Genomic DNA, 24,489 nt, shown 5'->3' with positions numbered 1-24,489 from the left:
TTTTGGGGTAGAAAATAAGAGTATCTGGTTAAAGAATCACAGAATTGAAGAGTTGGGAAGGACTTGAAAGGATGTTTAGTCCAATCGCCTGCAGTGCAGGAATCACAGAACTGATTTTTCAAAATTTTCAAGATCAACCAAATTTCCCATGCCTTCCCATTGAACAGAGGAACTGCATCACATTTTGGCACTTTGGCCTACAGATAGTCAGTGGTTCTAAACGTTAAGACTACCCACTTACATCCTTGCATTTGTTTATTACGTTTAGTTATTGTTTATTTCATCCTCCCCTCTAAGGAGCTCAAGGTGGGACGCAGGGTTCTTCCCCACTCCCTGTTTTATGCTCACAACAACCCTGTGAGGTAGGTCAGCCTGAGAGAAGGCGGTGACTGGCCCCCAACGTCACACCCGGTGAGCTTCATGGGGCTGAGTGGTGATTTGAACCCCAGTCTCTCGGGTCTTAGTTCAACACTCTAACCGCTATGACACACTTGATGATGCAGATCTGCCTTTGCCATAGCTGTCAACCTTTCCCTTTTCTTGCGAGGAATCCTATTTGGAATAAGGGAATTTCCCTTAAAAAAGGGAAAAGTTGACAGCTATGGACTTGGCCAACTTGGGGCCTGGCCACACGCGTCAGCCAGCGCCATGACCAGCTGGAGGACTGATGCGACTCATAGCAAAAAATTATCTGGAAGACTCAGGAAGTGAACGCTGATGCAAACGTTCTTTCTGCGGTCAAGTGTCTAAAGATTTTGCAACCCCGCCCCCCAATACTGCTAGAGACTTTCACAACAACTCCATTCTGAAATTGGCATCTATGAAGTAGAGGAGCCAGAAAAAACAAAAAGAGGAGAAACGTTGGAAAGCCAAGAAGCTATTGCAAAGCCCAGAGGACACCACCACCATTTGATCTCCTGGAAACACGAGACCTTCCTAAACCTTCCAGGATCACCATGTGTCAAAGAAGAAATGATTCGAGCAAGCCAGGCTTCTGCAACATCACACACACAGACTACAACACCCAGCATGCAGTGCAGGGAGCGATGACACAGACAAGCATGCTGGGTCTTGTAGTTCTTCTGAGTTACAGTGCATTCATCCGAATCCATATCTGCTGCTATGCCAGGCTCAGGCTGAGCGGGGCAGGACCTAGCACTGGCAAGAGGAGTGATGGGGGGATAGGTGAGGGATTGGGTTTGGGGGGCACAGGGACCTCCTTACTTTTCGCTCTTCCAGGGAGCTGCGTGGGCCTGGCTGCGTTCAAGTCGACTCCTAGGACATCGGGAGGGTCCATAGGGTTGCCCAGGTACAGCCTGCAGAGAAGGGCAGAAAGGAGAAAAACATATAAACCAGCGGCTCCTGGGACGTGGGTGGCGCTGTGGTCTAAACCACAGAGCCTAGAGCTTGCCAATCGGAAGGTCGGTGGTTCGAATCCCCGCAATGGGGTGAGCTCCCGTTGCTCGGTCCCTCCTCCTGCCAACCTAGCAGTTCAAAAGCACGTCAAAGTGCAAGTAGATAAATAGGTACCACTCCGGCGGGAAGGTAAACGGCGTTTCCGTGCGCTGCTCTGGTTTGCCAGAAGTGGCTTAGCCATGATGGCCACATGACCCAGAAGCTGTACGCCGGCTCCCTCGGCCCGTAAAGCGAGATGAGCGCCGCAACCCCAGAGTCGGTCACGACTGGACCTAATGGTCAGGGGTCCCTTTACCTTTACCTGACCTTTTTAGAGCCACTGACCTGTTCGTTCCATAAACACATCTCCAGGGGCCCCTACCCTATGAAACACATTATTCAGAATAGCAGTTTACAGGACCCACTAAGGAAGATACCAACACATCGAAATTCCAAACAGTAACAATTAGCTGCACATTCATTCAAAACCCAGCTAAAGCCATTTAGTTGAATTAAATCAGCAAAACTGACAAACCTGAGCCAGGGATACCAGTTTCTTACAGTCTGATGGTCATTTACACCTCCTAGGTAATCCCCCACCCCCACCCCAGGGGGCAGTACTGCCCCACTTTGGGAGCTGCAGGGCTGATAAAAAATGCAGTCTCACTGCCACAACTTTCCCTTACGATACGATAATCTTTATTGTCACTGTCCCATACAGAACAACGAAATTGAAAAAATCTACATCAGACGTTCAAAAACCAACCAGCCTGCTATCCCAGCTATCCCAGCCTGGTTAGCCCCCTAAAAACTCTGATACCCCATTTTTAAATACAATGTACTCCCATAGAGACTCCTTACACTGCGTTTAAAACCAAAATCGCATTTGGATAGAAACTGTTTCTCAGTTTCTGGTCTTTATAACCCTGGACCTTCTTCCAGAAGGCAGAAGCTGAAAGAGATCATTTCCGGGGTGCGTACTATCCTGCGCTATCTCTGCAGATTTCTTATGGCACCTGGAAGCGTAGATTTGATCCAAGGTGGGAAGAGTGCACCCAGTTATTCTCTCCGCAGTCTTTACAACCCTGGACAGCATTGTTTTTTCCCTGACTGTTCAGCTCCCAAACCACACACAGAGACCATAAGTTAATACCCTCTCCACAGTACAATGGTAAAATGCCATCAACAGGTCCTTTGATTGTTTTTCCGGAGGATTCTCAGAAAATATAACCTCTGCTGTGCTCTCTTCATCAGGTCTTTAGTGTTTTCTCCCCAGGTTTGGTCATCTCTCAACTCCATTCCCAGAAATCGAAACATCGAGACCTGTTCCACGCACTTCCCCTCAATAGTAAGTGGCTGAACCCTTTTGAACCCTTAAGGCATTATCAGCTGCAGGGAATACACAACTACAAGGTGGTCTGTGCCCCCAAAGCCACCAGGGCTGGCGTCAGGTGCAGGTCAGCAGCCAAAACAATAAGTCAGCTAAATCTTTATTCCAGGAAACAAACCACAGCTCAGGTCTCAGCAATTCTTTCCAGGAGATCCTGAGCAATTGCAAGGATTGAAGGTGCCCACCTTCCCAGTGCCCATTAGGACTCCTCTCCAGAAACACCCACTGCTCTGCCTGTTTCATTTCTCCAGGGATACCAGCAGGGAGGGGAGCTTGTCGTAGCAGGAGGGGGAGACTCCCTGGATTCTTCAGCAGCCTGTCTCCACTCTGTCTCCCTCTTCTCCTGCCTCTGAGTCTGCACTGCCCTCTGCCACCGCCTCTTCCTGCTCACTAAACCCGGTTGACTCTCCTGCTCCTGACACCTCCCAGCCTGCTCCTTCTTTACCCTCTGACCACTCGTCGTCATCCTGCCGCCAATCCCTGGGCTCCGAGCCTTCTTCCCTTGGGGGTTCCCTTGCTGGCGCCTCCCACTGCTCCCCTACATTGAGCCAGCCCAGGACAGAAGGCTTACAGATCTCCGTGTGATGTCCATAGCAGCAGCCTTCCTAGAGGGAAATTCAAACAATTGGCTCAGGAGGCGAAAAGCAAAGTTTTCTGCCAGGCCAATAAAAGAACAGCTACCTGGGGGTGGCGGTTTGAATCTGCTGCACTTAAACCCAAGTTTGTTCCTGGACACAAACCCTGCTCCGCCCTGCCCCACAGGTCATCCTGTTAAGCCCAGCCCAAGCTTTGGGTGTTGCCGGGCACCCCAGTTTCGATCCAACCAGCGCCGTGGGGAGCAGGGAAGGCCAGGCAAGGTGTGGCTGGCACAGCAGAGGGCAAGGGCAGTGTTGGTACACCTTGCCGGCTGCAATGGGAACATCTCGGGCTTGGCACAACCTGAACACGCGGCTGCATCTGCCGCCCACACAAGAGATGACGAAACACAGACGCGAAGCTCAGAGACGGTTCCTTGGAAAGAGAGGGTGCAACCCGTAAACATGGGGCACGGCAGGGTTTTGCAGGTGCGCCTCCTGATCTGACCGACCCTTCTTTGCCTTTGAGCTGCAGGAAGGACCTGGAGGCTCATGCATGGGAAAGATGCCAGCCCAAAGTGTGAGGCTTGGCAGCAGGCAGAACACAAGCCTGCCTGCCTTGGTTAAGGGCAGACGGTTGGTGGTTGAGAGAGGGCGATGCCAAGCCAAACTCACAACACTCATGGCTTAGAGTCGTAGAATTGTAGAGTGGGCATGCCAGCCGTATCTGTCGCTCCATCCCTCCAAGTCTAGAATGTCATTATTATCTAATGTAATCCAGTTCTGATCCACCTAAAACATGCAGCGTCATAGTATATTCTCAGGTCGGTCAGAAAGTTCTTCCTGGTGTTTAGTCAAAACCTCCTTTCTTGTAGCTAGAAGCCACTGGTTCGGGTCCTGCCCTCCAGAGCAGGAGAAGACAAGCTTGTTCCACCTTCCATGTGATATTTGAAGATGACGGTCGTATAACATCTCAGCCTTCTCCAGGCTAAACATACCCAACGCCCTCATCAGGCTTGCTTCCCAGACCCTTGGTCATCTTGGTCACCCTCCTCTGCACACCTTCCAGCTTGTCAACATCCTTCTTAAATTGTGGTGGCCAGAACTGGACACAGGACCCCAGACGTGGTCTGACCAAGGCAGAATAGAGTGGGACTATTGCTTCCCTTGATCTGATGCAGCCTAGAACAACATTAGCTTTTTCTTACTGCTGCGTCACACTGCTGAAAGGCACAAGCCGAATAGCAAAAACCCACAGGCCCCCAACATCTGCAAAGCCCATGGCAGCGGTGCTTGTGACCCATTGGAGAGGTTCAGGGTTCGAACAAGCATGATTTTCAGACGTCAAACTGGAATCTGAACATTCTGAAACAATGAAAAGTTCTGGATTTCCTGGCGATAAAATTGCCAAAATCTAAATTCAGGGGCGGGTGTGTGTGTGTGTGAATCTAGAAGCACATTTTTTATGGGGGGTGCAGTTGTTGTTGTTTGCCTTTCTCAACCTGTGGGTCCCCAGATGTTGTTGGACTACAAATCCCATCACCCCTAGCCAGGAAGGCCAGAGCTCAGGGATGATGGGAGTTGTAGTCCAACAACATCTGGGGACCCACAGGTTGAGAAATGCTGTTTCAGGGGGAGGGAGTATCATTCAGGCAGCAGAATCTTTAGTATGGACAAACAATTCTTTTTTTAAAAAAATGGACTGACATTTAGGATTCAGGTCTCACGGGATTGCCATTCTGAAGATTTAAAATGCAAGGCGTCCTTACAGTGTGGGCAAAATTTGGAGCACATCTGCATTGGAAAGACAACAATTCTACAGAGAGGGGGCGTGCGGACCAAATATGAGTTGATGCAGCTGCAAATTTCTGTCCCACAAGGTCTGTGCCACTCATCCACAACCAGCGCATGGCTGCCACGGGAGCAGTGCTTGGGCTGTGGCCACGGCTTGGTCCTTGCACGCCACGTGGCTCGCAGGGCCCAAGCCCCTGAAGGAGTGCACCTGAGCCGAAAGCTCCATTGCCAGCGGTGGCAAAGAGTGTCCATTGGGACCAGTAGGGTGGAAGGCTGGGAGCCTGGCAGCAGGTGGCGCCAGAGAGCCAACGACAAGGTTAGCCAAGCCAGTCTAGTTTTGCTCCCATCCTCCTCCCCACAGAGACTGAGGAGGAGCAAGCAGACAGGGTGGGCTACCTTCTGGACTGGACGCAAGACGGAAGCCACAAAGGTGCAAAGGGTGAGGGCAGACTGAGCCTGGTGGGGCAGCCCCCCATCTGCCCTAATCAGGCCCATAACTGGTGGCCCCTCCCTTGCCCTGAAACAGCTCCCCAGGCCATTTCTTGACTGAAAGGGGATTTGAGTGGCATTAGTTTATGGGGCAGGCAGCCTTGGGGCCAGCCACGTCCCCCACAGCCACGAGGCCACGGCCGGTCCTTCCAGGAATCCCCCGAACAGCTGCGGGGAAAGGAAACTGGGGAGAAAGGGAAAAGAGCAGAAGTTCTTACTCGTCAATCTTATCGGGGAAGCCCCAGCACTGCTGTGGGTTGGTGTCTCCATGGCCCGTGTGGATGAAGCTGTTTTTGAGGGGCTGGCTGATGTCGTGGGCGGACAGCCCTGCCACCGAGGTCACCGTGTTGCGCGGGAACTGGCCCACCTTCAGCGTCCGTTTGTTCTGACCCCGCCACCAGTAATTCTCAGCCCTGGGGAACAAAAGTGGGACAGGTTAGGAGGAAAGCAGGTCAGGTTTTTACCCCCCCCCCCCCAGAGACAGAGCATCCGCAAGCACCTGTACATTATAGGATGGGGAATCATAGAAAGGAGATTCCGACTCAACATCAGGAAGAACTTTCTGACGGGAAGAGCTGTTTGACAGAGGAACAGAGGTGGTGGACTCTTCTTCCTTGGAGGTTTTTAAGTAGAGGTTGGGTAGGCAACCTCTGCATAAATTCCTGCATTGCAGGAGGTTGGACTAGATAATTAATAAAATAATAATAATAATAATAATAATAAAATTTTATTTATATCCCGCCCTCCCCAGCCGAAGCTGGGCTCAGAGCAGCTAACAACAGTAAAAGTAACACAGCTTACATAAAAACACAATCAGTTAATTAAAATACATTCTAAAATCAATTCATTCTAAAATCAATTCAGAGTCAAATTAATGGCAACCATTGGGCTAGCGTTCTATGAGGATTACCAAAGGAGTAAATAATAATAATAATAATAATAATAATAATAATAATAATAATAATAATAATAATAATAATATTTTTATTATTTATACCCTGTCCATCTGGCTGGGTTTCCCCAGCCAATCTGGGCGGTTTACAGCACATAAAAAATTGTGCATTAGACATTAAAAACTTCCTGATACAGGATTGCCTTCTGACGTCTTCTAAAAGTCAGATAGTTGTTGCTTTCCTTGACATCTGATGAGGGGGGGGGGCGTTCCACAGGGCGGGTGCCACTACCGAGAAGGCCCTTCCAACTCTATGATCCTATGACCCAATCCCAGTGCTGCAGATGTCCAACATCCACCGGACAATATCTGAAGAAGCGGCAGAGACACTGAGCCAAGAATCCTATTTTCGGACGGACCCATCACACACAACAGACAGATGCTAGCCATCCAGACTGCAACCTCCTGTAGCAAACCAAGTGAACGCAAGAACATAAGAGGAGCCTTCTGGATCAGGCCAATGTCCCATCTAGTCCAGCATTCCTGATCTCACAGTGTCCTACCAGATGCCCCAGTGGGAATTCTGCAAGCAGGACCTGAGCAGAAGAGTGTAAGATATTCAGAAGCATTGCTGCCTACAAATTTGGCAGCGGAGCATAGCAGTTATGACATGTAGCCATTGAGAGCCCTCTCCTCCTTCAAGAGTTGGAGGATTCCCTGGTCCTGAATGGGGCAACTGTGTCCCTGAAGGACCAGGTGCACAGCATGGGAGTCATTTTGGACTCACAACTGTCCATGGAGGCACAGGTCAAATCTGGGTCCAGGGCAGCTGTTTACCAGCTCCATCTGGTACGCAGGATGAGACCCTCCCTGCCCGCTGTCTGCCTCGCCAGAGTGGTGCATGCTCTGGTTATCTCCCGCTTGGACTACTGCAATGCGCTCTACGTGGGGCTACCTTTGAAGGTGACCCGGAAAGTACAACTAATCCAGAATGCGGCAGCTAGACTGGTGACTGGGAGCGGCCGCCGAGACCACATAACACCGGTCTTGAAAGACCTACATTGGCTCCCAGTATGTTTCCAAGCACACTTCAAAGTGTTGGTGCTGACCTTTAAAGCCCTAAACGGCCTCAGGCCAGTATAGGAACGTCTCCACCCCCATCGTTCTACCCGGACACTGAGGTCCAGTGCAGAGGGCCTTCTGGCGGTTCCCTCACTGCGAGAAGCCAAGTTACAGGGAACCAGGCAGAGGGCCTTCTCGGTAGTGGCGCCCTCCCTGTGGAACACCTTCCCACCAGATGTCAAAGAGAACAACTACCAGACTTTTAGAAGACATCTGAAGGCAGCCCTGTTTAGGGAAGCTATTAATGTTTGATGTATTACAGTATTTTAATATTTTTTTGGAAGCTGCCCAGAGTGGCTGGGGAATAATTATTATTATTAAAGCCACCCAAGTTGGTGGCCATCTCTGACCCTTGTGGCAGGGAGTTCCATAGTTTAACTGTGCGCTGCCTGTCCTGAATCTTCCAACATTCAGCTTCGCTCACGAGTTCTAGTATTAGGAGAGAGGGAGGAAAGCTCTTCTCAATCCACGGCACAAAGAAAGGCAATCTCAAGGGGTGCTTACAGGGCAAAAGCTCGCGCAAGCAAGCCAAGCCACACATTACAGAGGGACAATGCACCGAGTCACTAGCCAACATGACCTTAGGACTATAAGCAGCTGATCCTTCTAACTCTGACAGGCAGCAGCCCTCCAGGGAGCCATTCCCAGCCCTACCCAGAGATGCTGCAAACCTGGGGTTTCTGCATCCAAACAGACGCTCCAGCGCTGAGCGACCGGCATCCCTTCCCCACCTGGCTGGGAAACAGGGGGGGAATTCCTCCCTGACTCAAAGCAAGGGTGGCAACCAGCCAAACAGTCCGAGATAAAAGCCATTCACTGAGTCACCATTCCAGTAAGAAATTTACGGTTTGCAACCCTGTGACATCGGCTGCCTTTCATGGTGGAATTTCCTGATGCTTCCGAGGGAAAAGTTCCAGAATGGGCAGGAACAAGGGAATCAGAGCAAACGGGAGGCACACTTTCCATGATTTCTGTGAGCTGACACTGAATATTCTGAAAACAGGCTCTTCACCCCACTTTTCAAGCCCTTTTCTCACCATATATATATCTTTTTCTTTTTTTTTTACTAAGCTATGTAGAACATACAGAAAGTGAGAAAAGTCAGAAAGCACTAGGAGCACCAAACACAGGATACACCCAACATTATACCACGGCAGGGTGAACAGACCAGGCAAGTCACATTTCGCAAACTAGCTGCAGACAACGTGAAAATCAAATAACGCTCCTCTTTTCTGTTTGTTACAGGACTTGAATGGCAAGGCAATGAAATGTATTCTGCTAAGGGTTGTAGCTTCTCAGACCCACTTCCAAATTTTAAATGATATATTATTATGGCAGACTCACCTCAGGAAGAGAGGAACAACGTTTCGGTAAAAGTATGAGAGCCAAGCTGTTCAAGATACCGAGATAATCCCTCTGCCATGAGATGGAATAGCTCAGTTGGTAGAGTAAAGGTAAAGGGACCCCTGAGCGTTAGGTCCAGTCGTGGCCGACTCTGGGGCTGCGGCGCTCATCTCGCTTTATTGGCCGAGGGAGCCGGCGTACAGCTTCCAGGTCATGTGGCCAGCATGACTAAGCCGCTTCTGGCGAACCAGAGCAGCGCACAGAAACACCATTTACCTTCCCGCCAGAGCGGTACCTATTTATCTACTTGCACTATGACGTGCTTTCAAACTGCTAGGTTGGCAGGAGCAGGGACTGAGCAACAGGAGCTCACCCCGTCGCGGGGATTCGAACCGCCGACCTTCTGATCGGCAAGTCCTAGGCTCTGTGGTTTAACCCACAGCGCCACCCGCGTCCCACTTGGTAGAGGGTTTGGGTTCGAGACCCATGTTGGGCGAAAGTTTCTTGCATTGCAGGGGGTTGGACTAGATGACCCTAAAGGTCCCTTCCAACTTTAAAATTCCAAAATTCTATGTACCTCATTGCTCTCACCAAGTAGTTTATTTTTTTAATTGCAAAAATATTTATATATTGGCGTTCATTTAAAAAAACCCCCACAGAGATGTTTACAACAGTTATACATGAAACCATATATGACAAAAAAGAACAATGTTAGAATCAGAAATCAACTACAGTCCTAACTTGGTTCTTGAACGGAATCCGTTCCGGGAGTCTGTTTGACTTCCGAAAACGTTAGAATTCCAAGGCGCAGCTTCTGATTGGCTGCAGGAGCTTCCTGCAGCCAATCAGAAGCTGCGTCGTAAATTTGGCTTCTGAAAAACGTTCGTAAACCGAGACACTCACTTCTGGGTTTGTGGCGCTCAGGAGCCAAAACGTTCTGAGTCGCAAGGCGTTCCAGAACCAAGGTACGACTGTACTATGCATTCTTAATTGACTGATGGGACAGGGAAAATATCAGCAGCTGCTTTAAAGCTCGAAATACATTGGAAACTTCCCCACTGAAGAAGCTTGCAGTGATTTGAAACCCAAAGAATCCTGCGAACTGTAGTTTGGCAACGGTTTGGGGAATTGTCGCTTTGAGAGAGGATAAACTACAGTTTCCAGGATTTTTCTCCAGGTGCTTTAAGCGTGCTCTAAACCACAGAGCCTAGGACTTGCCGATCAGAAGGTCGGCGGTTCGAATCCCCGCGACGGGGTCAGCTCCCGTTGCTCGGTCCCTGCTCCTGCCCACCTAGCAGTTCGAAAGCACGTCAAAGTGCAAGTAGATAAATAGGTCCCACTCTGGCGGGAAGGTGAACAGGGTTTCTGCGCGCTGCTCTGGTTCGCCAGAAGCGGTTTAGTCATGCTGGCCACATGACCCAGAAGCTGTACACCGGCTCCCTCGGCCAATAAAGTGAGATGAGCGCCGCAACCCCAGAGTCGGCCACGACTGGACCTAATGGTCAGGGGCCCTTTAACTATATGGAGTGTGCACAGCCATACAGTCTTATGTTTTGCTTTCGGCGTGCCACCTTTGCTCCATTCCTCATTGCCCCGAGTGTGAGACTGTTAACCCAGAACTGAGCCGCTCCGTGTTCACAAGGGAGGAGGGGCCGGCCCTGCCTCTCGCTGCCGCCCTCCTGTCCTCCACGCTGAGTAATAAGTTGGCACAGAAAGACGACTCATCGAGAAGGTAAACAGGAAAGGGGGTGAGCCAGCCCTGATTGCAAGCCGGTGACTCACTAGGTAACTTCAGGAGACAGCCGTCCTCCAGCCTGCACTCTTAGCAGCCAGAGAGCACCTGCTCAGAGTTCCGGCCGCAGCAAAAGCACAGCGTGGCCATGTTAACCTGTGGAATTCCCTGCCACAACGGCCACCAACTTGGACGGCTTCCCATTGGGGCGGGATGCTCTCCTGATGTTCTTGTGGAAACTCCAGGTCCAGAAGCACTCTATCTAGACTTCTCATGTTTTTTAGGAGAACTGGGAACAGGATACTGGACTAGATGGGCCTCTTCTTTGGCCTTATCCTGCTGCTTCAGGGCTCGTTTTATGGTCTTCTGCCCGCTAGAGAACTTCTCCTGCACACCCGAGCTCTTGAACAGCTCCCATAAGTTCCCATGAGCTATGACACAACTATTTCTAGAATAAATATTGGGTCTGGTTTCTTTCCTTCTTTTGAAAAACCCATTCATCTCCAGTTTGGTTTAGTGGTTGGAATACTGAGCAGGTTCAAATCACCACTTGGCCAGGAAGCTCAATGCCTCTCAACCGAACCAAAGTTTTTGATTTGTTATTCTACTGAAATGAGCCTGCATTTTAATGTTGTGTTTTAATCTTGTTTTTAAGTTGTATTTCAATCAATTGTTTTTATACCTGGTGTTAGCCGCCCTGAGCCTGGTCCAGGCTGGGGAGGGCGGGGTATAAATAAAATTATTTATAATAATAATATTAATTATTATTATTATTATTATTATTATTATTATTATTATTACCTCACAGGGTTGTTGTGAGGATAAAGCTGGAAGCTGGTGGTGCAGGGACAGATCCATACAGCCCCCATCCTAGGCTCCTGGGATAGATATCTAACTACCAACCAAGTCCGGTCCATTGACATTTACGTCAAGAGATTATGCAGAGTTTTAAAACCAGATCATATGCTCAAAACCTTTCTATGCGAGGGGGAAATCTGCCATGGAGGAAGTTAGCTTTTTAAGCAGTGCAGTCACGTTGCTAGTGAGGGTGATTCATGCCCACAGAGGAGGGGTCCCTGAAAAGTGTGCAAAGTCACCCGCAGCGCTTAGTCACCGGGAGTTTGCTCTGCATGGGTGGTTCTAAGCGCACGAGCATGAACCGAGAGCAGCCGAGCTCAGAGCAACCCTGAGAGTCGCCCCAATCCAACACGGTTCTGTGCTGCTTTTTAAAAGGGCTTCTACATTTTCCACTGGGCTGTGTGCCGCCCTGATATTTTACGAGAGGGCGGACGCTTTTGCGAACAAACGGTCGGACTTAATTCAGTCTTTATTCAGATGCCGCAGTTCCCCTGGGGAATCTGATTAAGCCTCTCTGCTTTAGCTCAGACTGACTGTTGATTTGCTCAGTAGTCATAAAATCATGGAGCTGTAGAGATGAAGGGAACCCCCAAAGGCCATCTAGTCTGACCCCCTGAAACGCAGGAACCACAGCTGGAAAACATCAACCTCTCCAATGTAATCCAATCCTCCTTATTTACGGTGCTGGAGAGCCCAGGCGGCTATTGAAAGGTTTGGATTCTTTATTTTATTGCTTATAAAAGCCCCCTTTGGCACTAATTCTGTATTTCCTGTTCCCCGTGGCTGCAAGGGAGGAAAAGAGAGTGGAGAGAGCCATAGCCGGAGCCGGAGCCAAATAGCCTTATACTGAGTCAGACCCTTGGTCCATCTACCTCAATACTGTCTGCTCTGACTGGCAGCAGCTGTCGAGGAGTGCAGGCAGGGAGTCTTCTGCTGCCCCACCTCTGAACGCCAGTCCTTCCTATGAAAACAACGTAAGATCCTAGTCCTCATGGAGGCTTTGTTTAAATGTGAGCACCGTGACTTGGACCATTGGTCCACCTAGTGTTGCCCACACAGGCTGGCAGCAGCGGCTCCCAAGATTTCAGGCAGCGAGCCTCTCCCAGCTCTACCTGGAAACGGTGCCAGTGGTTGACCTTCTGCATGCAAAGCAGGTGTGCTCTGCGGCTGAGCTATGGCCACTTCCACAAAAAGGGCTGAATTTGGCAGGCAAGGCAATGGGGTCTGCCACAAAAGCGGGAGGGGAGGACCTGCTGGTCCAGGTGTTGCAGGATCTCAGTGCATAGCTGTCAACTTACAGATTTGAAAATAAGGGATCAGCAGCCAAAATAAGGGATTTTCCCAGCACTAGTACGTTCAACTTCTGAGCCCCTCCGGGCCAAAGGCAGGAAGCCCAGCCAGCAGCCAAACAAAACCTCAAGCGGTGGTTCCCACAGCGCAGCAACCCGGCAAAGGGGATGCAGCAAGGAAAACCACCGTCACCTCTCCGCTGGGAAGCGCTGAGCAAAGGCGAGTCCCCAGGCAATGCGGCTGATTTGATCGGCACAAAGCATGCAAGCTCCACCCCCCAGTTGTTCTTAGACTCCTTATTGGGTGAGCAACGCAGCCAAGCAACACAGTTGGAGCCTCCCTCCTCCCTGGCCGGCAGGGAGGGAGGGAGAGGAGCTGCTTCCTTTGAAACCCGGGAAATTTAAGGGACATCATCAATAAGGGACAGCAGCGGGACACGGCGCTGGGATAAGGGAGTTTCCCGCCAAATCAGGGACGGTTGACAGCTATGTCTCAGTGCCCATCATACCTGCTGGCAGGTGTTGATGGGAGCTGCAAGTAGAAGCACTTGAAGGGCGAAAGGCTCCCTGTCTCTGCATTAAATTGTACAGGTGATATGACTGGGAAAGGGGGGAGGCACCTTGAGTTCCTTAGAAGGCAGTGCAGGAAGTGCATTTGATTAATTAGAAACTGCAACAACAACAATAAGAGCTGGAGACAAGAGGGAACAAGAGAAGTTAAGAGCACAGCCAGATTGAGACTCGTCAGGCAGACAATGACCCGAAGCACATTATATAATCGAGAACTGATACACCGGGCAGATTAATCACCGGGGCTCTTGTGCGCTCCTGCTCATCTCTACATCTGCGAAACTGCACCACCAGTTCCAAATAGGCTCCAAATCTGGGGTTCCTGGCAGAGGGGGCCCTGAAAAAGGCCAGGGCTCTTGCAGATTATACCCACTAATTGGCAGGCCTGGTTAAAAGAAGTTTTCATAGAATCACAGAATTATCAGAAGGGGTTCCGGTGGTCATCTAGTCCAACCCTCTGCAATGCAGGAATCTCAGCTAAAGCATCCATGGCAGATAGCCATCCAACCTCTGCTTAAAAACCTCCAGTGGATGTGTTCCCACCATCTTCCGAGGGAGTCCGTTCCACTCTCGAACAGCTCTTGCAGTCAGAAAGATCTTGCTAATGTTTAATGTCTGAATCTCCTTTCTTGTAACTTGAAGCCATGGGTTCGAGTCCTACCTTTCGGAGCAGGAGAAAACAAGCTTTCCCCATCTTCCATTTGACAGCCCTTGAGATATGTGAATACGGCTCTCCTATCTCCTCTCAGTCTCCTCTTTTCCAGGCTAAGCATACCCAGCTCCTTCAACCGCTCCTCATCAGGCTTGCTTTCCAGACCCCTGATCATCTTGGTCGCCCTCCTCCGCACACCTTCCACTTTGTCAATACCCTCCTTAAATTGTGCCGCCCAGAACTGGAAGCAGGACTCCAGGTGGGGTGTGACCAAGGCAGAATTTGGTGAGGCTCTGGGGTTTGCGTAAGAGAGATGGACGGATTGTGGTTTGGTGATGGAACACACTCCATCTCTAGAATTGGCACGTGGGGCTGCGAAAGATCCCCTGCCTGAACCCCTGGAAAGATACTGCCAGTCAGGGTAGGCCATACTATGCTAGATGGACCCAACAGACAGCTTCATATATTCAATTCTCTGCATCTCCAATTAAAGGGTTTCGTGTTTGGAGACCCCTCTGCCTGTTAGATGAGACAAAACAAGGCAAGATGACTTCAGCGGCAAGATGACCAAGGCTGAACCGTGGTGTGTGTGTTTTTTTAGCCTTAATGTGCTTAAACCTCGGACTCCTGAACTCTTTGCACCCATCTGTCATCCTCTGGCAGGGCTGCAAGGAAATCAGAAACCATCCCTTTCACTTTCCAACCGGGCCTGGGTGGAATGTAGAAGCCAGGATGGTGGTTAATGTACAAGCCAGGATCATTATTCCTGCATTCCAGGGGGTTGGGCCAGATCATGGGTCGGCAACCTAAGGCCCATGGGCCAAAGGTGGCCCACGGGGGTCCTTTAACCGGCCCCCAAGCCACCCCCGAACCGAGCCGCCTGCTTAGTGAGTCGCCATGCAGTGCGCTAAACTGGTGCAGGGACTCGCTTCCGCGGTGCTGGAAATCGCATCTGCGCAGACGCAGAAACTGGAAATCGCGGGCATGCACGCGATCCGGCGCACGGAGGGTCCTCCGCTGGAGTGAACCAGCCCAAGCGAGGTAAATCTTGCCAACCCTTGACCTAGGTGACCCCCTGGGGTCCCTCTACACATAATAATAATAATAATAATAATAATAATAATAATAATAATAATAATAATTTATACCCCGCCCATCTGGCTGAGTTTCCCCTGTCACTCTGGGCGGCTTCCAATCAAGTGTTAAAAGCAAAACAGCATTAATTAATAAAAACCTCCCTAAACAGGGCTGCCTTCAGATGTCTTTTAAAGACAAGATAGCTGCTTATTCTATGCTTCTATCAACCACAGTTCGATCCCGGCTTATTCCGAACCAATCAGAGCGTAAACTAGGCAAAGTTTCCAAGAGGGTCTCTGGTTAGCTGAAAAGCGAAAGCTCTCCCATCGTGCCGCCCCCAAGGCTCAGCCAAGAACTGAATGCAAAAGAAGTTATGCATCTGGTCTTAAAGGGATGCGGGTGGTGCTGTGGGTTAAACCACAGAGCCTATGGCTTGCCAATCAGAAGGCTGGCGGTTCGAATCCCCACAACAGGGTGAGCTTCCGTTGCTCGGTCCCAGCTCCTGCCAACCTAGCAGTTCAAAAGCACACCAGTGCAAGTAGATAAATAGGTACCGCTCTGGCGGGAAGGTAAACGCCGTTTCCGTGCGCTGCTCTGGTTCGCCAGAAGCGGCTTAGTCATGCTGGCCACATGACCCGGAAGCTGTACGCCGGCTCCCTCAGCCAGTAAAGCGAGATGAGCACCGCAACCCCAGAGTCGGTCACGACTGGACCTAATGGTCAGGGGTCCCTTTACCTTATCTGCTCTTAAGGGCAGCCAAACAGCGGACAGCAGACTGAGGTCTGCTCCAGGAGTTGCAAACCAACAGGAAACTCTGGACAAGACTGGCCAAAATTAAGCAACAGGCACGTCAGCTTCCTGGCAGATTCTGCACCAGGTCAGTTAATGGAAGAGGAGCTGCCCACTAGTTATTTTCCTTGCTTCAGACAGTCTTATGCCAACTTCTTGCCTGCATTTGCTGCGCAGGCGAGCAGGAGACCAGGGCAGGGTGCAAATGGGCATGCACAGTTCGTGCTTCCTAGAGCTGCAACTCAGGGCGCAAGGCAGCTGCCTTGAATGCGGAAGGTCCCAGGTTCAGTCCCCAATGGTGTCTCCAGGTTGGGTTGAGAAAGAAGCCCTGGAGAACTGCTGCCAGTCCGTGTGGGCAATACTGACCTATGGTCTGACACACAGCAAAAGGCAGCTTCCTATGTCTTAAACCAACAACATGCAAAGGAAGTCCACTTAAAAGAAAAAACAAAGCGTTCAAAGATCTCGCATTTGAATCAGAGAATTGCAGAGTTGGATGGGCCCCCCAAAGGCCATCCGGTCCAACCCGTTGGAATGCAGGAATCTCAGCTAAAGCATTTGGTCTGAGCGTCACAAATTAATTCTCCATTTCCCCGCCGCCCGAGCAATGGGTTGGGGTAACAAACAGATAGGTTGAGCCAAGGCAGGGCTGGCATCAACAAAGCGGCGCGGCGGAACTTGAACCCGCAACCCCTGCTTCCAAAGCGTGCTCACCTGCCTTGCAGAGCAACGTCCACCAGCAAAGCGACGGCTGAGCAAACCGGCAGCGAAACCTCGAGGAGAGCCTGGCTGCGGGATCAGGCCAAAGCGGGGCAGCCCATCTCCTCCAGAAGGCCTGTTCTCAAAGGGGGCAACCGGACGCCCCGATGGGAAACCCCAAAGCACGACCCGAGTGCAAGAGCAGTAGCTCTCACTGCCTCCGGCGGTGCACTGCAGTTCCCACGACCCACCGGCCTCGGTTTCCCCTCTCTGGCAGAAGCATCACCTGCGCTGGGTGTCCCCAGGGGAAATCCACGCCGGATCCTCAGACGAGCCTCCCAGCCGGCAGGGAAGCCTGAGTCTCTCCCCACCGCGTCCCGAGTGTGAGAGAGAGGCAGGGAGGAAGGGCTGTTTATGTGCTCAGCCCTGTCACTCAGCAGGGCCGTGACGTAATGCTCAGCGCTACGCCCTCGTCGCTGGCTCTGGTTGCCAGCCAACTCCCTGCAATTAAGGATGCCCAGCCCAGGAGCAAGAGTCACGGAGAGGCAGGCGGCAGCGAAAGCCGGTCCCTGGAGACACACCGTCCCGCCCTGGCCCACGGCCGCTGCTCCGAGGGGGAGACGGACCGAGCCTGCAGCTGGGCAATGGAGTCAGCCGCAGAGGGGCAGGAAAGGGGCACAACCTCTGTGTTTCGTCCTTCCACTGGCATTCCGTTGCCAGCCTGGTGTCCCCCCAAAGGGAGGGGACACCGAAGGGAGGAGAGCCCCCCAAAGATCATCTAGTCCAGCCCGCTAGGATGCAGCGGTCACAGCTAAAGAGTTCCTGGCAACCTCTACTTAAAAACCTCCAAGGAAGGAGAGTCTACCAGCTTCGGATTCCATTCCCCTGTCAAACAGCTCTTGCTGTCAGAAAGTTCTTCCTGGTGTTTAGTCGGAATCTCCTTTCTTATAACTTGAAGCCACGGGTTCGAGTCCTACCCTCTAGAGCAGGAGAAAACAGGCTTGTTCCCTCTTGCACGAGATATTTGAAGATGGCTCTCGTATCTCCTCTCGGTCTCCTCTTCCCCAGGCTAAACATACCTAGTTCCTTCAACCGTTCCTCATCAGGCTTGCTTTCCAGACCCCTGATCATCTTGCTCGCCCTCCTCTGCACACCTTCCAGCTTGTCAACATCTTCCTTAAACTGTGGCGCCCAGAACTGGACACGGGACTGCAGGTGGGCGTCTGAGCAAGGCAGATGTGCTGGACCACAAATCCCATCAGCGGGGGCTGATGGGAGGGGCAGACCAAGAGCATCTCCTCCAGCTGGCAGAGGAGGCAGCCCTAGCTGCTCACCAAACCCTTGGTCTAGTTATCTCCCACTTGGACTACTGCAATGCGCTCTACGTGGGGCTACCTTTGAAGGTGACCCGGAAACTGCAATTAATCCAGAATGCGGCAGCTAGACTTGTAACTGGGAGCGGCCGCCGGGACCACATAACACCGGTCCTGAGAGATCTGCATTGGCTCCCAGTACGTTTCCGAGCACAATTCAAAGTGTTGGTGCTGACCTTTAAAGCCCTAAACAGCCTCAAAGGCCCAGTATACCTGAAGGAACATCTCCACCCCCCATCGTTCAGCCCGGACATTGAGATCCAGCGCCGAGGGCCTTCTGGCGGTTCCCTCCCTGTGAGAAGTGAGGTTGCAGGGAACCAGACAGAGGGCCTTCTCGGTGGTGGCAGCCACCCCGTGGAACACCCTCCCACCAGATGTGAAGGAAATAAGCAGCTATCCTATCTTTAAAAGACATCTGAAGGCAGCCCTGTTCAGGGAAGTTTTTAATATTTAACGCTGTACTGTTTTTAACATTTGGTTGGGAGCCGCCCAGAGTGGCTGGGGAAACTCAGCCAGATGGGTGGGGTATAAATAATAAATTATTATTATTATTATTATTATTATTATTATTATTATTATTATTAGGAAGAAAGAGACCCATTCCTAGTCCTGCCCCCCTGATATCCTTGCCACTGAATCACAGAACAGCAGAGTTGGAAGGGAACCCTAGAGTCATCTAGTCGAACCCCTGGCAACACAGGAATCAATCTGGAGATGCCAGGACTGGTACACACAGCGAGGGCTGGAGAATGGAAATCCGATGAGTCCCTCCCAAAAAATCTCAGCCCACTCCCCTCAAATCCAAATACACAAAAAGCCGCCCCCTCCCTGCATAGTATTTATACAACTCTCTCATTGTCCTTTTCTCTAAAAATCCTGTTCTTACAATGGCCACCAAGGTGCCTGTGGGACACCCACCTCCAGGGCCGCCCGGCATCCAGATGGATAGGGGTGTCCCCTTTGCCCCTTCCTGCTTCTTTTCATGCCAGGCTGCTGCCAACCTGGGAAGGACAATCGCCTCTTTCGGAAAACCCTCCTGCAGTTGCCAGGTCTTGTGGGGAAACCGTCCCAGGGTAGCCAGCCAGCCTACCGGTGCCGTCTCCTCTGCGGGCATGAGGATCAGGTGAGCGTGGGTGGCAGGGAGCGGCAGCCAGAGCGGGGGCGTGCGAGAGAACGTGGCTCGCCGAGCACTGGAGGGTACGCAAGCCAAGGCAGAAATCACACTCCGGGGAAAGGAGTGACTCAGAGAGGGGCCCTGGCAAGGGAGGCCGGCCGCTCCAGAGCCCGGGCGGCACTGCATTGGCATGGCACGCAGGCTGGCAAAGGGCAGGGCAACCATCACGGATGCATAGGGTTAGGAGGGACCCCATGGGGTCATCTAGTCCAACCCGCTACAATGGAGGAATCACGGGTGAGGAACCTCTGGCAGATGGCCGCCCAATCTCTGCTAAAATGCCTCCGAGGAACCCCACATAGAATAATCCCAGCCACACCGAGCTTCAGCAAACGAAGCCTTTCTGAGCATCCCGCCCACAAAGCTTTATGTATTAATTCATTCTATTTATTCCATAAAATTTATGTACCACCTGATTGTAAATCACACACACACACACAGCTGAAAGCCGTCTACGAAAAAAGATAAGGCAATAAGATAGCCCATGTGAAGAAGTTAACAGCGATAATGTCAGACTTTTGAAAAGTTAAAGCAACACTAGACTAGTAAAAGTAAAGAGACCCCTGACCATTAGGTCCAGTCATGGCCGACTTTGGGGTTGCGGCGCTCATCTCGCTTTATTGGCCAAGGGAACCGGCGTACAGCTTCCGGGTCATGTGGCCAGCATGACAAAGCTGCTTCTGGTGAACCAGAGCAGCACACGGAAATGCCGTTTACCCTCCCGCTGGAGTGGTACCTATTTATCTACTTGCACTTTGTTGTGCTTTCAAACTGCTAGGTTGGCAGGAGCAGGGACCGAGCAACGGGAGCTCACCCCGTCGCGGGGATTCGAACCACCAACCTTCTGATCGTCAAGTCCTAGGCTCTGTGGTTTAACCCACAGCGCCACCCGCGTCCCTAACACTAGACTAAAAACCTATTTAAACTCGCACCCAGTTTCTAAGCATCTGGGTCGGCCAGGATCCCAGCCCCTGACTCCAGGGGGGAGCAGAAAGACCCTCCCAGCTAAGTTAAGAAAAACCAAATGTAACTGGATGCTATGTCTGCTACATTCCCCCTCCCTCCCAAAGCACAGACCCCCATGAGATTCCTGAGCCCATCCTTCACATTTTATGACGATCCAGGACGATTTCAATCAGAGGTGCTTTTGCTGCTGTTTGACAATCTCTGTATGTGTTTGCCCTCAAAGCCACCTATTCTGAAAACTGGGGCGGGCACAACCGTGGCAAAGCATCTCAGCCAAGGCAAAACTGCAAGCCAATGCCCTGGTCAGACTCTCTCTTCCCAGGGACTCTTTGGCAGGTGGAATCCCAGAATCTTAGAGTTGGAAGGGACCCCCAAAAATCATCTAGTCCAACCCCCCTGCGATGTGGGACACTTTCTGTCCAACGTGACACTCGAACCCGCGACCCTGGGATCAAGAGTCTCCCGAGAGACCGACTGAACTATCCCGCAACAACCTCCGGAAACAGCCTTTGCAAAGCAGGTGATTTGGGTGACCGTCTTGCAGAATAAGTTGCATTTCTCGGTGCATTAGGTTTCTTAGGCGAGGTCAGAAATTGCCCCCTGGGTCCCTCTCAAAGTTTGCCCAGTACTCCCCTTGCCCCACGTTACCTGCCCTCAATGACCGTGATGATGTCGTTCATCTGGATATGGAGCTTGTCCGGCTCGTCGAAATCTTGCAGGGCCCGCATATCCGTGGGCTGAGCCTGGGGGAGGAAAGCAGGGGAGACGTGAAGGCTCCGCAAAGAGACCACCCAGCCAAAAGCTTGCAGATCTGCTGGGAGGGAAACTGCCCTGGCCCCCAGCCGAAGGCGAGGACCTGAGGGACCCGAGTTCGAATCTCCACTTAGCTGCCGATGAGCTCACTGCAACAGTCACAGTTTCTCAGCCCAAACCGACCTCGCAAGGCAGTTGTGAGGATAAAACTAGGCTGAGAACCACGCATGCTATCTTGGGGGAAAGGTGAGATAAAGATGTGAAAATACGAAATGCAACACAGTGGTACCTTGGTTCCCAAATGCCGAAAACCCGGAAGTAAGTGTTCCGGTTTGTGAACATTTTTTTGGAAGCTGAAAGTCCAATGTGGCTGTCGGCTATAGTTTCCGGGGCGCCTACACCAACCAGAAGCTGCACCTTGGTTTTCAAACATTTCGGAAGTCAAACAGACCTCCGGAACGGATTAGTTTTGGTGCTTTTGTTTTTGCTATTTATTTTGCGTTTTTGTTTTTGAGGCTTTTTCGGTTAATTTGTTTTTGTGGCTGTGTGGCTTGATTGATTGATTGTGTGTGATTGATTGACAGCGGAAATGGATAAAAGCCCTCTATCCAAACAATAACTATCATCAGTGCAGGTAAGAAAGAAAAGAATTTTTTTATTTTTATCATCTACAATAGTGTCTTATTTGTTTTATAGCACAGTACATTGACTATTGCTTTCATTTTATGGATCAATGGTCTCGTTAGTTGGTAAAATTCATGTTAAATTGCTGTTTTAGAGGTTGTTTTTAATAGTCTGGAACAGATTAGCCTGTTTTGCATTACTTTCTACGGGAAAGGGCACCTCGGTTTTAGAACGGACTTCCGGAATGGATTAAGTTTGAGAACCAAGATACCACTGTAAAATAAAATAGAACCTGTGGCTGTTGCCCCTCTCTCTCTCACTAGGTGGCAGCACAGAGGACACCCAAATAAGAGATGAATCCTAGGGTTTCTGAGTCATAGAATCATAGAACTGTAGAGTTGGGAGGGACCCCAGTGGTCATCTAGCCCAACCGCTGCAGGAACCCCTAAACAACCCTTGCCAGTAGGCCACGCAACTTCTGCTTAGAAACCTCCAAGGAAGGAGAAGCCACCGCCTTCTTTCTGAGGGGGTCCATTCTGCTATTGAACCGTGCTTAATGCCAGTAAGATCTTCCTGATATTTAATCGGAATCTCCTTCCTTGTAACTTGAAGCCCTTGGTTTGGGGCCTACCCCCCGCAGCAGCAGAAAACAAGTTTGCTCGCTTACATCCAAGGTTCCCCATTCCCCATGGATTTCCCCCTAAATTGATTTTGAATTCTGAATTTATTGTTATTCACGTTTTATACTGTATTTCGTGCTGTTTTTTGTTGTATCAATTAAGTGTTTTAAATCTGTCGTTAGCCGCCCTGAGCCCGGTTTTCTGAACCGGGAAGGGCGGGGTACAGTGGTACCTCAGGTTACATACGCTTCAGGTTACAGACTCCGCTAACCCAGAAATAGTGCTTCAGGTTAAGAACTTTGCTTCAGGTTGAGAACAGAAATCGGGCTCTGGCGGCGCGGCGGCAGCAGGAGGCCCCATTAGCTAAAGTGGTGCTTCAGGTTAAGAACAGCTTCAGGTTAAGTACGGACCTCCGGAATGAATTAAGTACTTAACCTGAGGTAAAGGTAAAGGTAAAGGTACCCCTGCCCGTACGGGCCAGTCTTGACAGACTCTGGGGTTGTGCGCCCATCTCACTTAAGAGGCCAGGGGCCAGCGCTGTCCGGAGACACTTCCGGGTCACATGGCCAGTGTGACATCGCTGCTCTGGCGAGCCAGAGCTGCACACGGAAACGCCGTTTACCTTCCCGCTGGTAAGCGGTCCCTATTTATCTACTTGCACCCGGAGGTGCTTTCGAACTGCTAGGTTGGCAGGCGCTGGGACCGAAAGACGGGAGCGCACCCCGCCGCAGGGATTCGAACCGCCGACCTTTCGATCAGCAAGTCCTAGGCGCTGAGGCTTTAACCCACAGCGCCACCTGTGTCCCCAAATAAATTATTATTATTATTATTATTATTATTATTATTATTCCTCCACACATGATTTAGTTTGGGCGCACAGGTTAACACTGATTTTCCCAGCTGTTATTATTTTGTAGTCCTCCCCCCCCCAAAAAAAACCCCTCAAAACACCTCTCGCAAATACCTCCAGGAGGAAGTCACGCAGGGCCACAAATGTGGGTCGGTCTTCTGGCTTGTGCGCCCAGCATTGCAACATGACGTTGTAGATGTCCTGGGGACAGTCTTCTGGCCGCGGCAAACGCTCTCCCTCCTTGTCGATCTTGTGCAAAATCTAGGCAAAGGAAAGAGAGCTCAGGAAAGCAAGCCGGAACCAGCCCACCAGCAAGCCTCCTCGGTGAGGACTAGGAGCTTGGTGGCAACGCGGAGAGCGACGCAGGAGGTCCAGCGCACATCATTTAAAAACAACAGCACCCTCTCGTTTGTGAGGATTTTCAGCCCAGAAAGGTGAGGCAAGATGATCCAACCTCTCCATTCTGAAGGAAATCAGCCCTGAGTGCTCACTGGAAGGGCAGATCCTGAAGCTGAGGCTCCAAGACTTTTGCCAACTCATGAGAAGAGAAGACTCCGTGGAAAAGACACTGGTGTTGGGAAAGATGGAGGGCACAAGGAGAAGGGGATGACAGAGGACGAGATGGTGGGACAGTGTCATAGAAGCGACCAGCATGAGTTTGACCAAACTGCAGGAGGCAGTGGAAGACAGGAGTGCCTGGCGTGCTCTAGTCCAGGGGGTCACGAAGAGTCAGACACAACTAAACGACTAAACAACAACAAGGTGAGGCACCGCGCAGATCAGGCCCTCACAATCGTACCTGACTGCCGTTGAGGCCAATCCAAGGCTCCTGTCCGTAGGTGAACATCTCCCACAACGTCACACCGAACATCCAGGTGTCGCTGGCGTGAGAGAAGGTGCGGGTCTTCAGGCTCTCAGGGGCGCACCTGGATTTGCAGGTGGAAAGAGAGAGGTGCGTCAGTGCAATTTGAAAGGGGGAGAGGCAGGTATAACTGCAATTCAAAACAATGCTGGGTGGAGAATGAGAAGGGGTTGGTTAGCCCAAGATGGAAAACGAGCGAGGTCTCAGCTAAAGAAAAATGGCAACTTAAGCTGACAGAACATGCGCAGCTTGCAGACTTAACATACAGAATCAGTGAACAAGAAGAACATAGGTTTAAAGAAGATTTGAAAACGTTTACTGTATTGACTAAATTGGGGGGGGATTGTGTACACTTCAAAATGTTGGCAGCATTAAGAAATATTCAGCAGTGTAAATAAGTTTTGATGGATGCAATAATGGAATACTGCATGGTTTAGTTTTTTTGTAAAATATGCAGGGATCTATGATATGCAAGGGGATGCGGGTGGCGCTGTGGGTTAAACCACAGAGCCTAAGAAGAAGAAGAAGAAGAAGAGTTTGGATTTGATATCCCGCCTTTCACTCCCTTTAAGGAGTCTCAAAGCGGCTAACATTCTCCTT

The 24,489-nt window shown here is 50.8% G+C and overlaps 1 protein-coding gene across 7 annotated transcripts in view; it reads right to left on the bottom strand.

The window, feature by feature from the left end:
- TNK2 (tyrosine kinase non receptor 2) overlaps positions 1–24,489 on the bottom strand; it is a 110,684-nt gene that overhangs the window by 11,339 nt on the left and 74,856 nt on the right. For all 7 annotated transcript variants that reach the window (XM_081910816.1, XM_081910817.1, XM_081910819.1 and 4 more), the window contains 5 exons: positions 23,827–23,953; positions 23,142–23,288; positions 20,829–20,923; positions 5,862–6,056; positions 1,225–1,316 (listed from right to left, as the gene is read on the bottom strand). In XM_081910816.1, coding sequence (XP_081766942.1) covers positions 1,225–1,316; positions 5,862–6,056; positions 20,829–20,923; positions 23,142–23,288; positions 23,827–23,953 — 656 coding nt within the window. The remainder of the gene's footprint in view (positions 1–1,224; positions 1,317–5,861; positions 6,057–20,828; positions 20,924–23,141; positions 23,289–23,826; positions 23,954–24,489) is intronic.

This window comes from Podarcis melisellensis, assembly GCF_964234715.1.
Source record: "Podarcis melisellensis genome assembly, chromosome: 5".
In the NCBI taxonomy this organism is placed as follows: Eukaryota; Metazoa; Chordata; class Lepidosauria; order Squamata; family Lacertidae; genus Podarcis; species Podarcis melisellensis.
The sequence above is the reverse complement of the archived record's forward strand: the minus strand, read 5'-3'. Positions and strand labels throughout refer to the sequence as shown.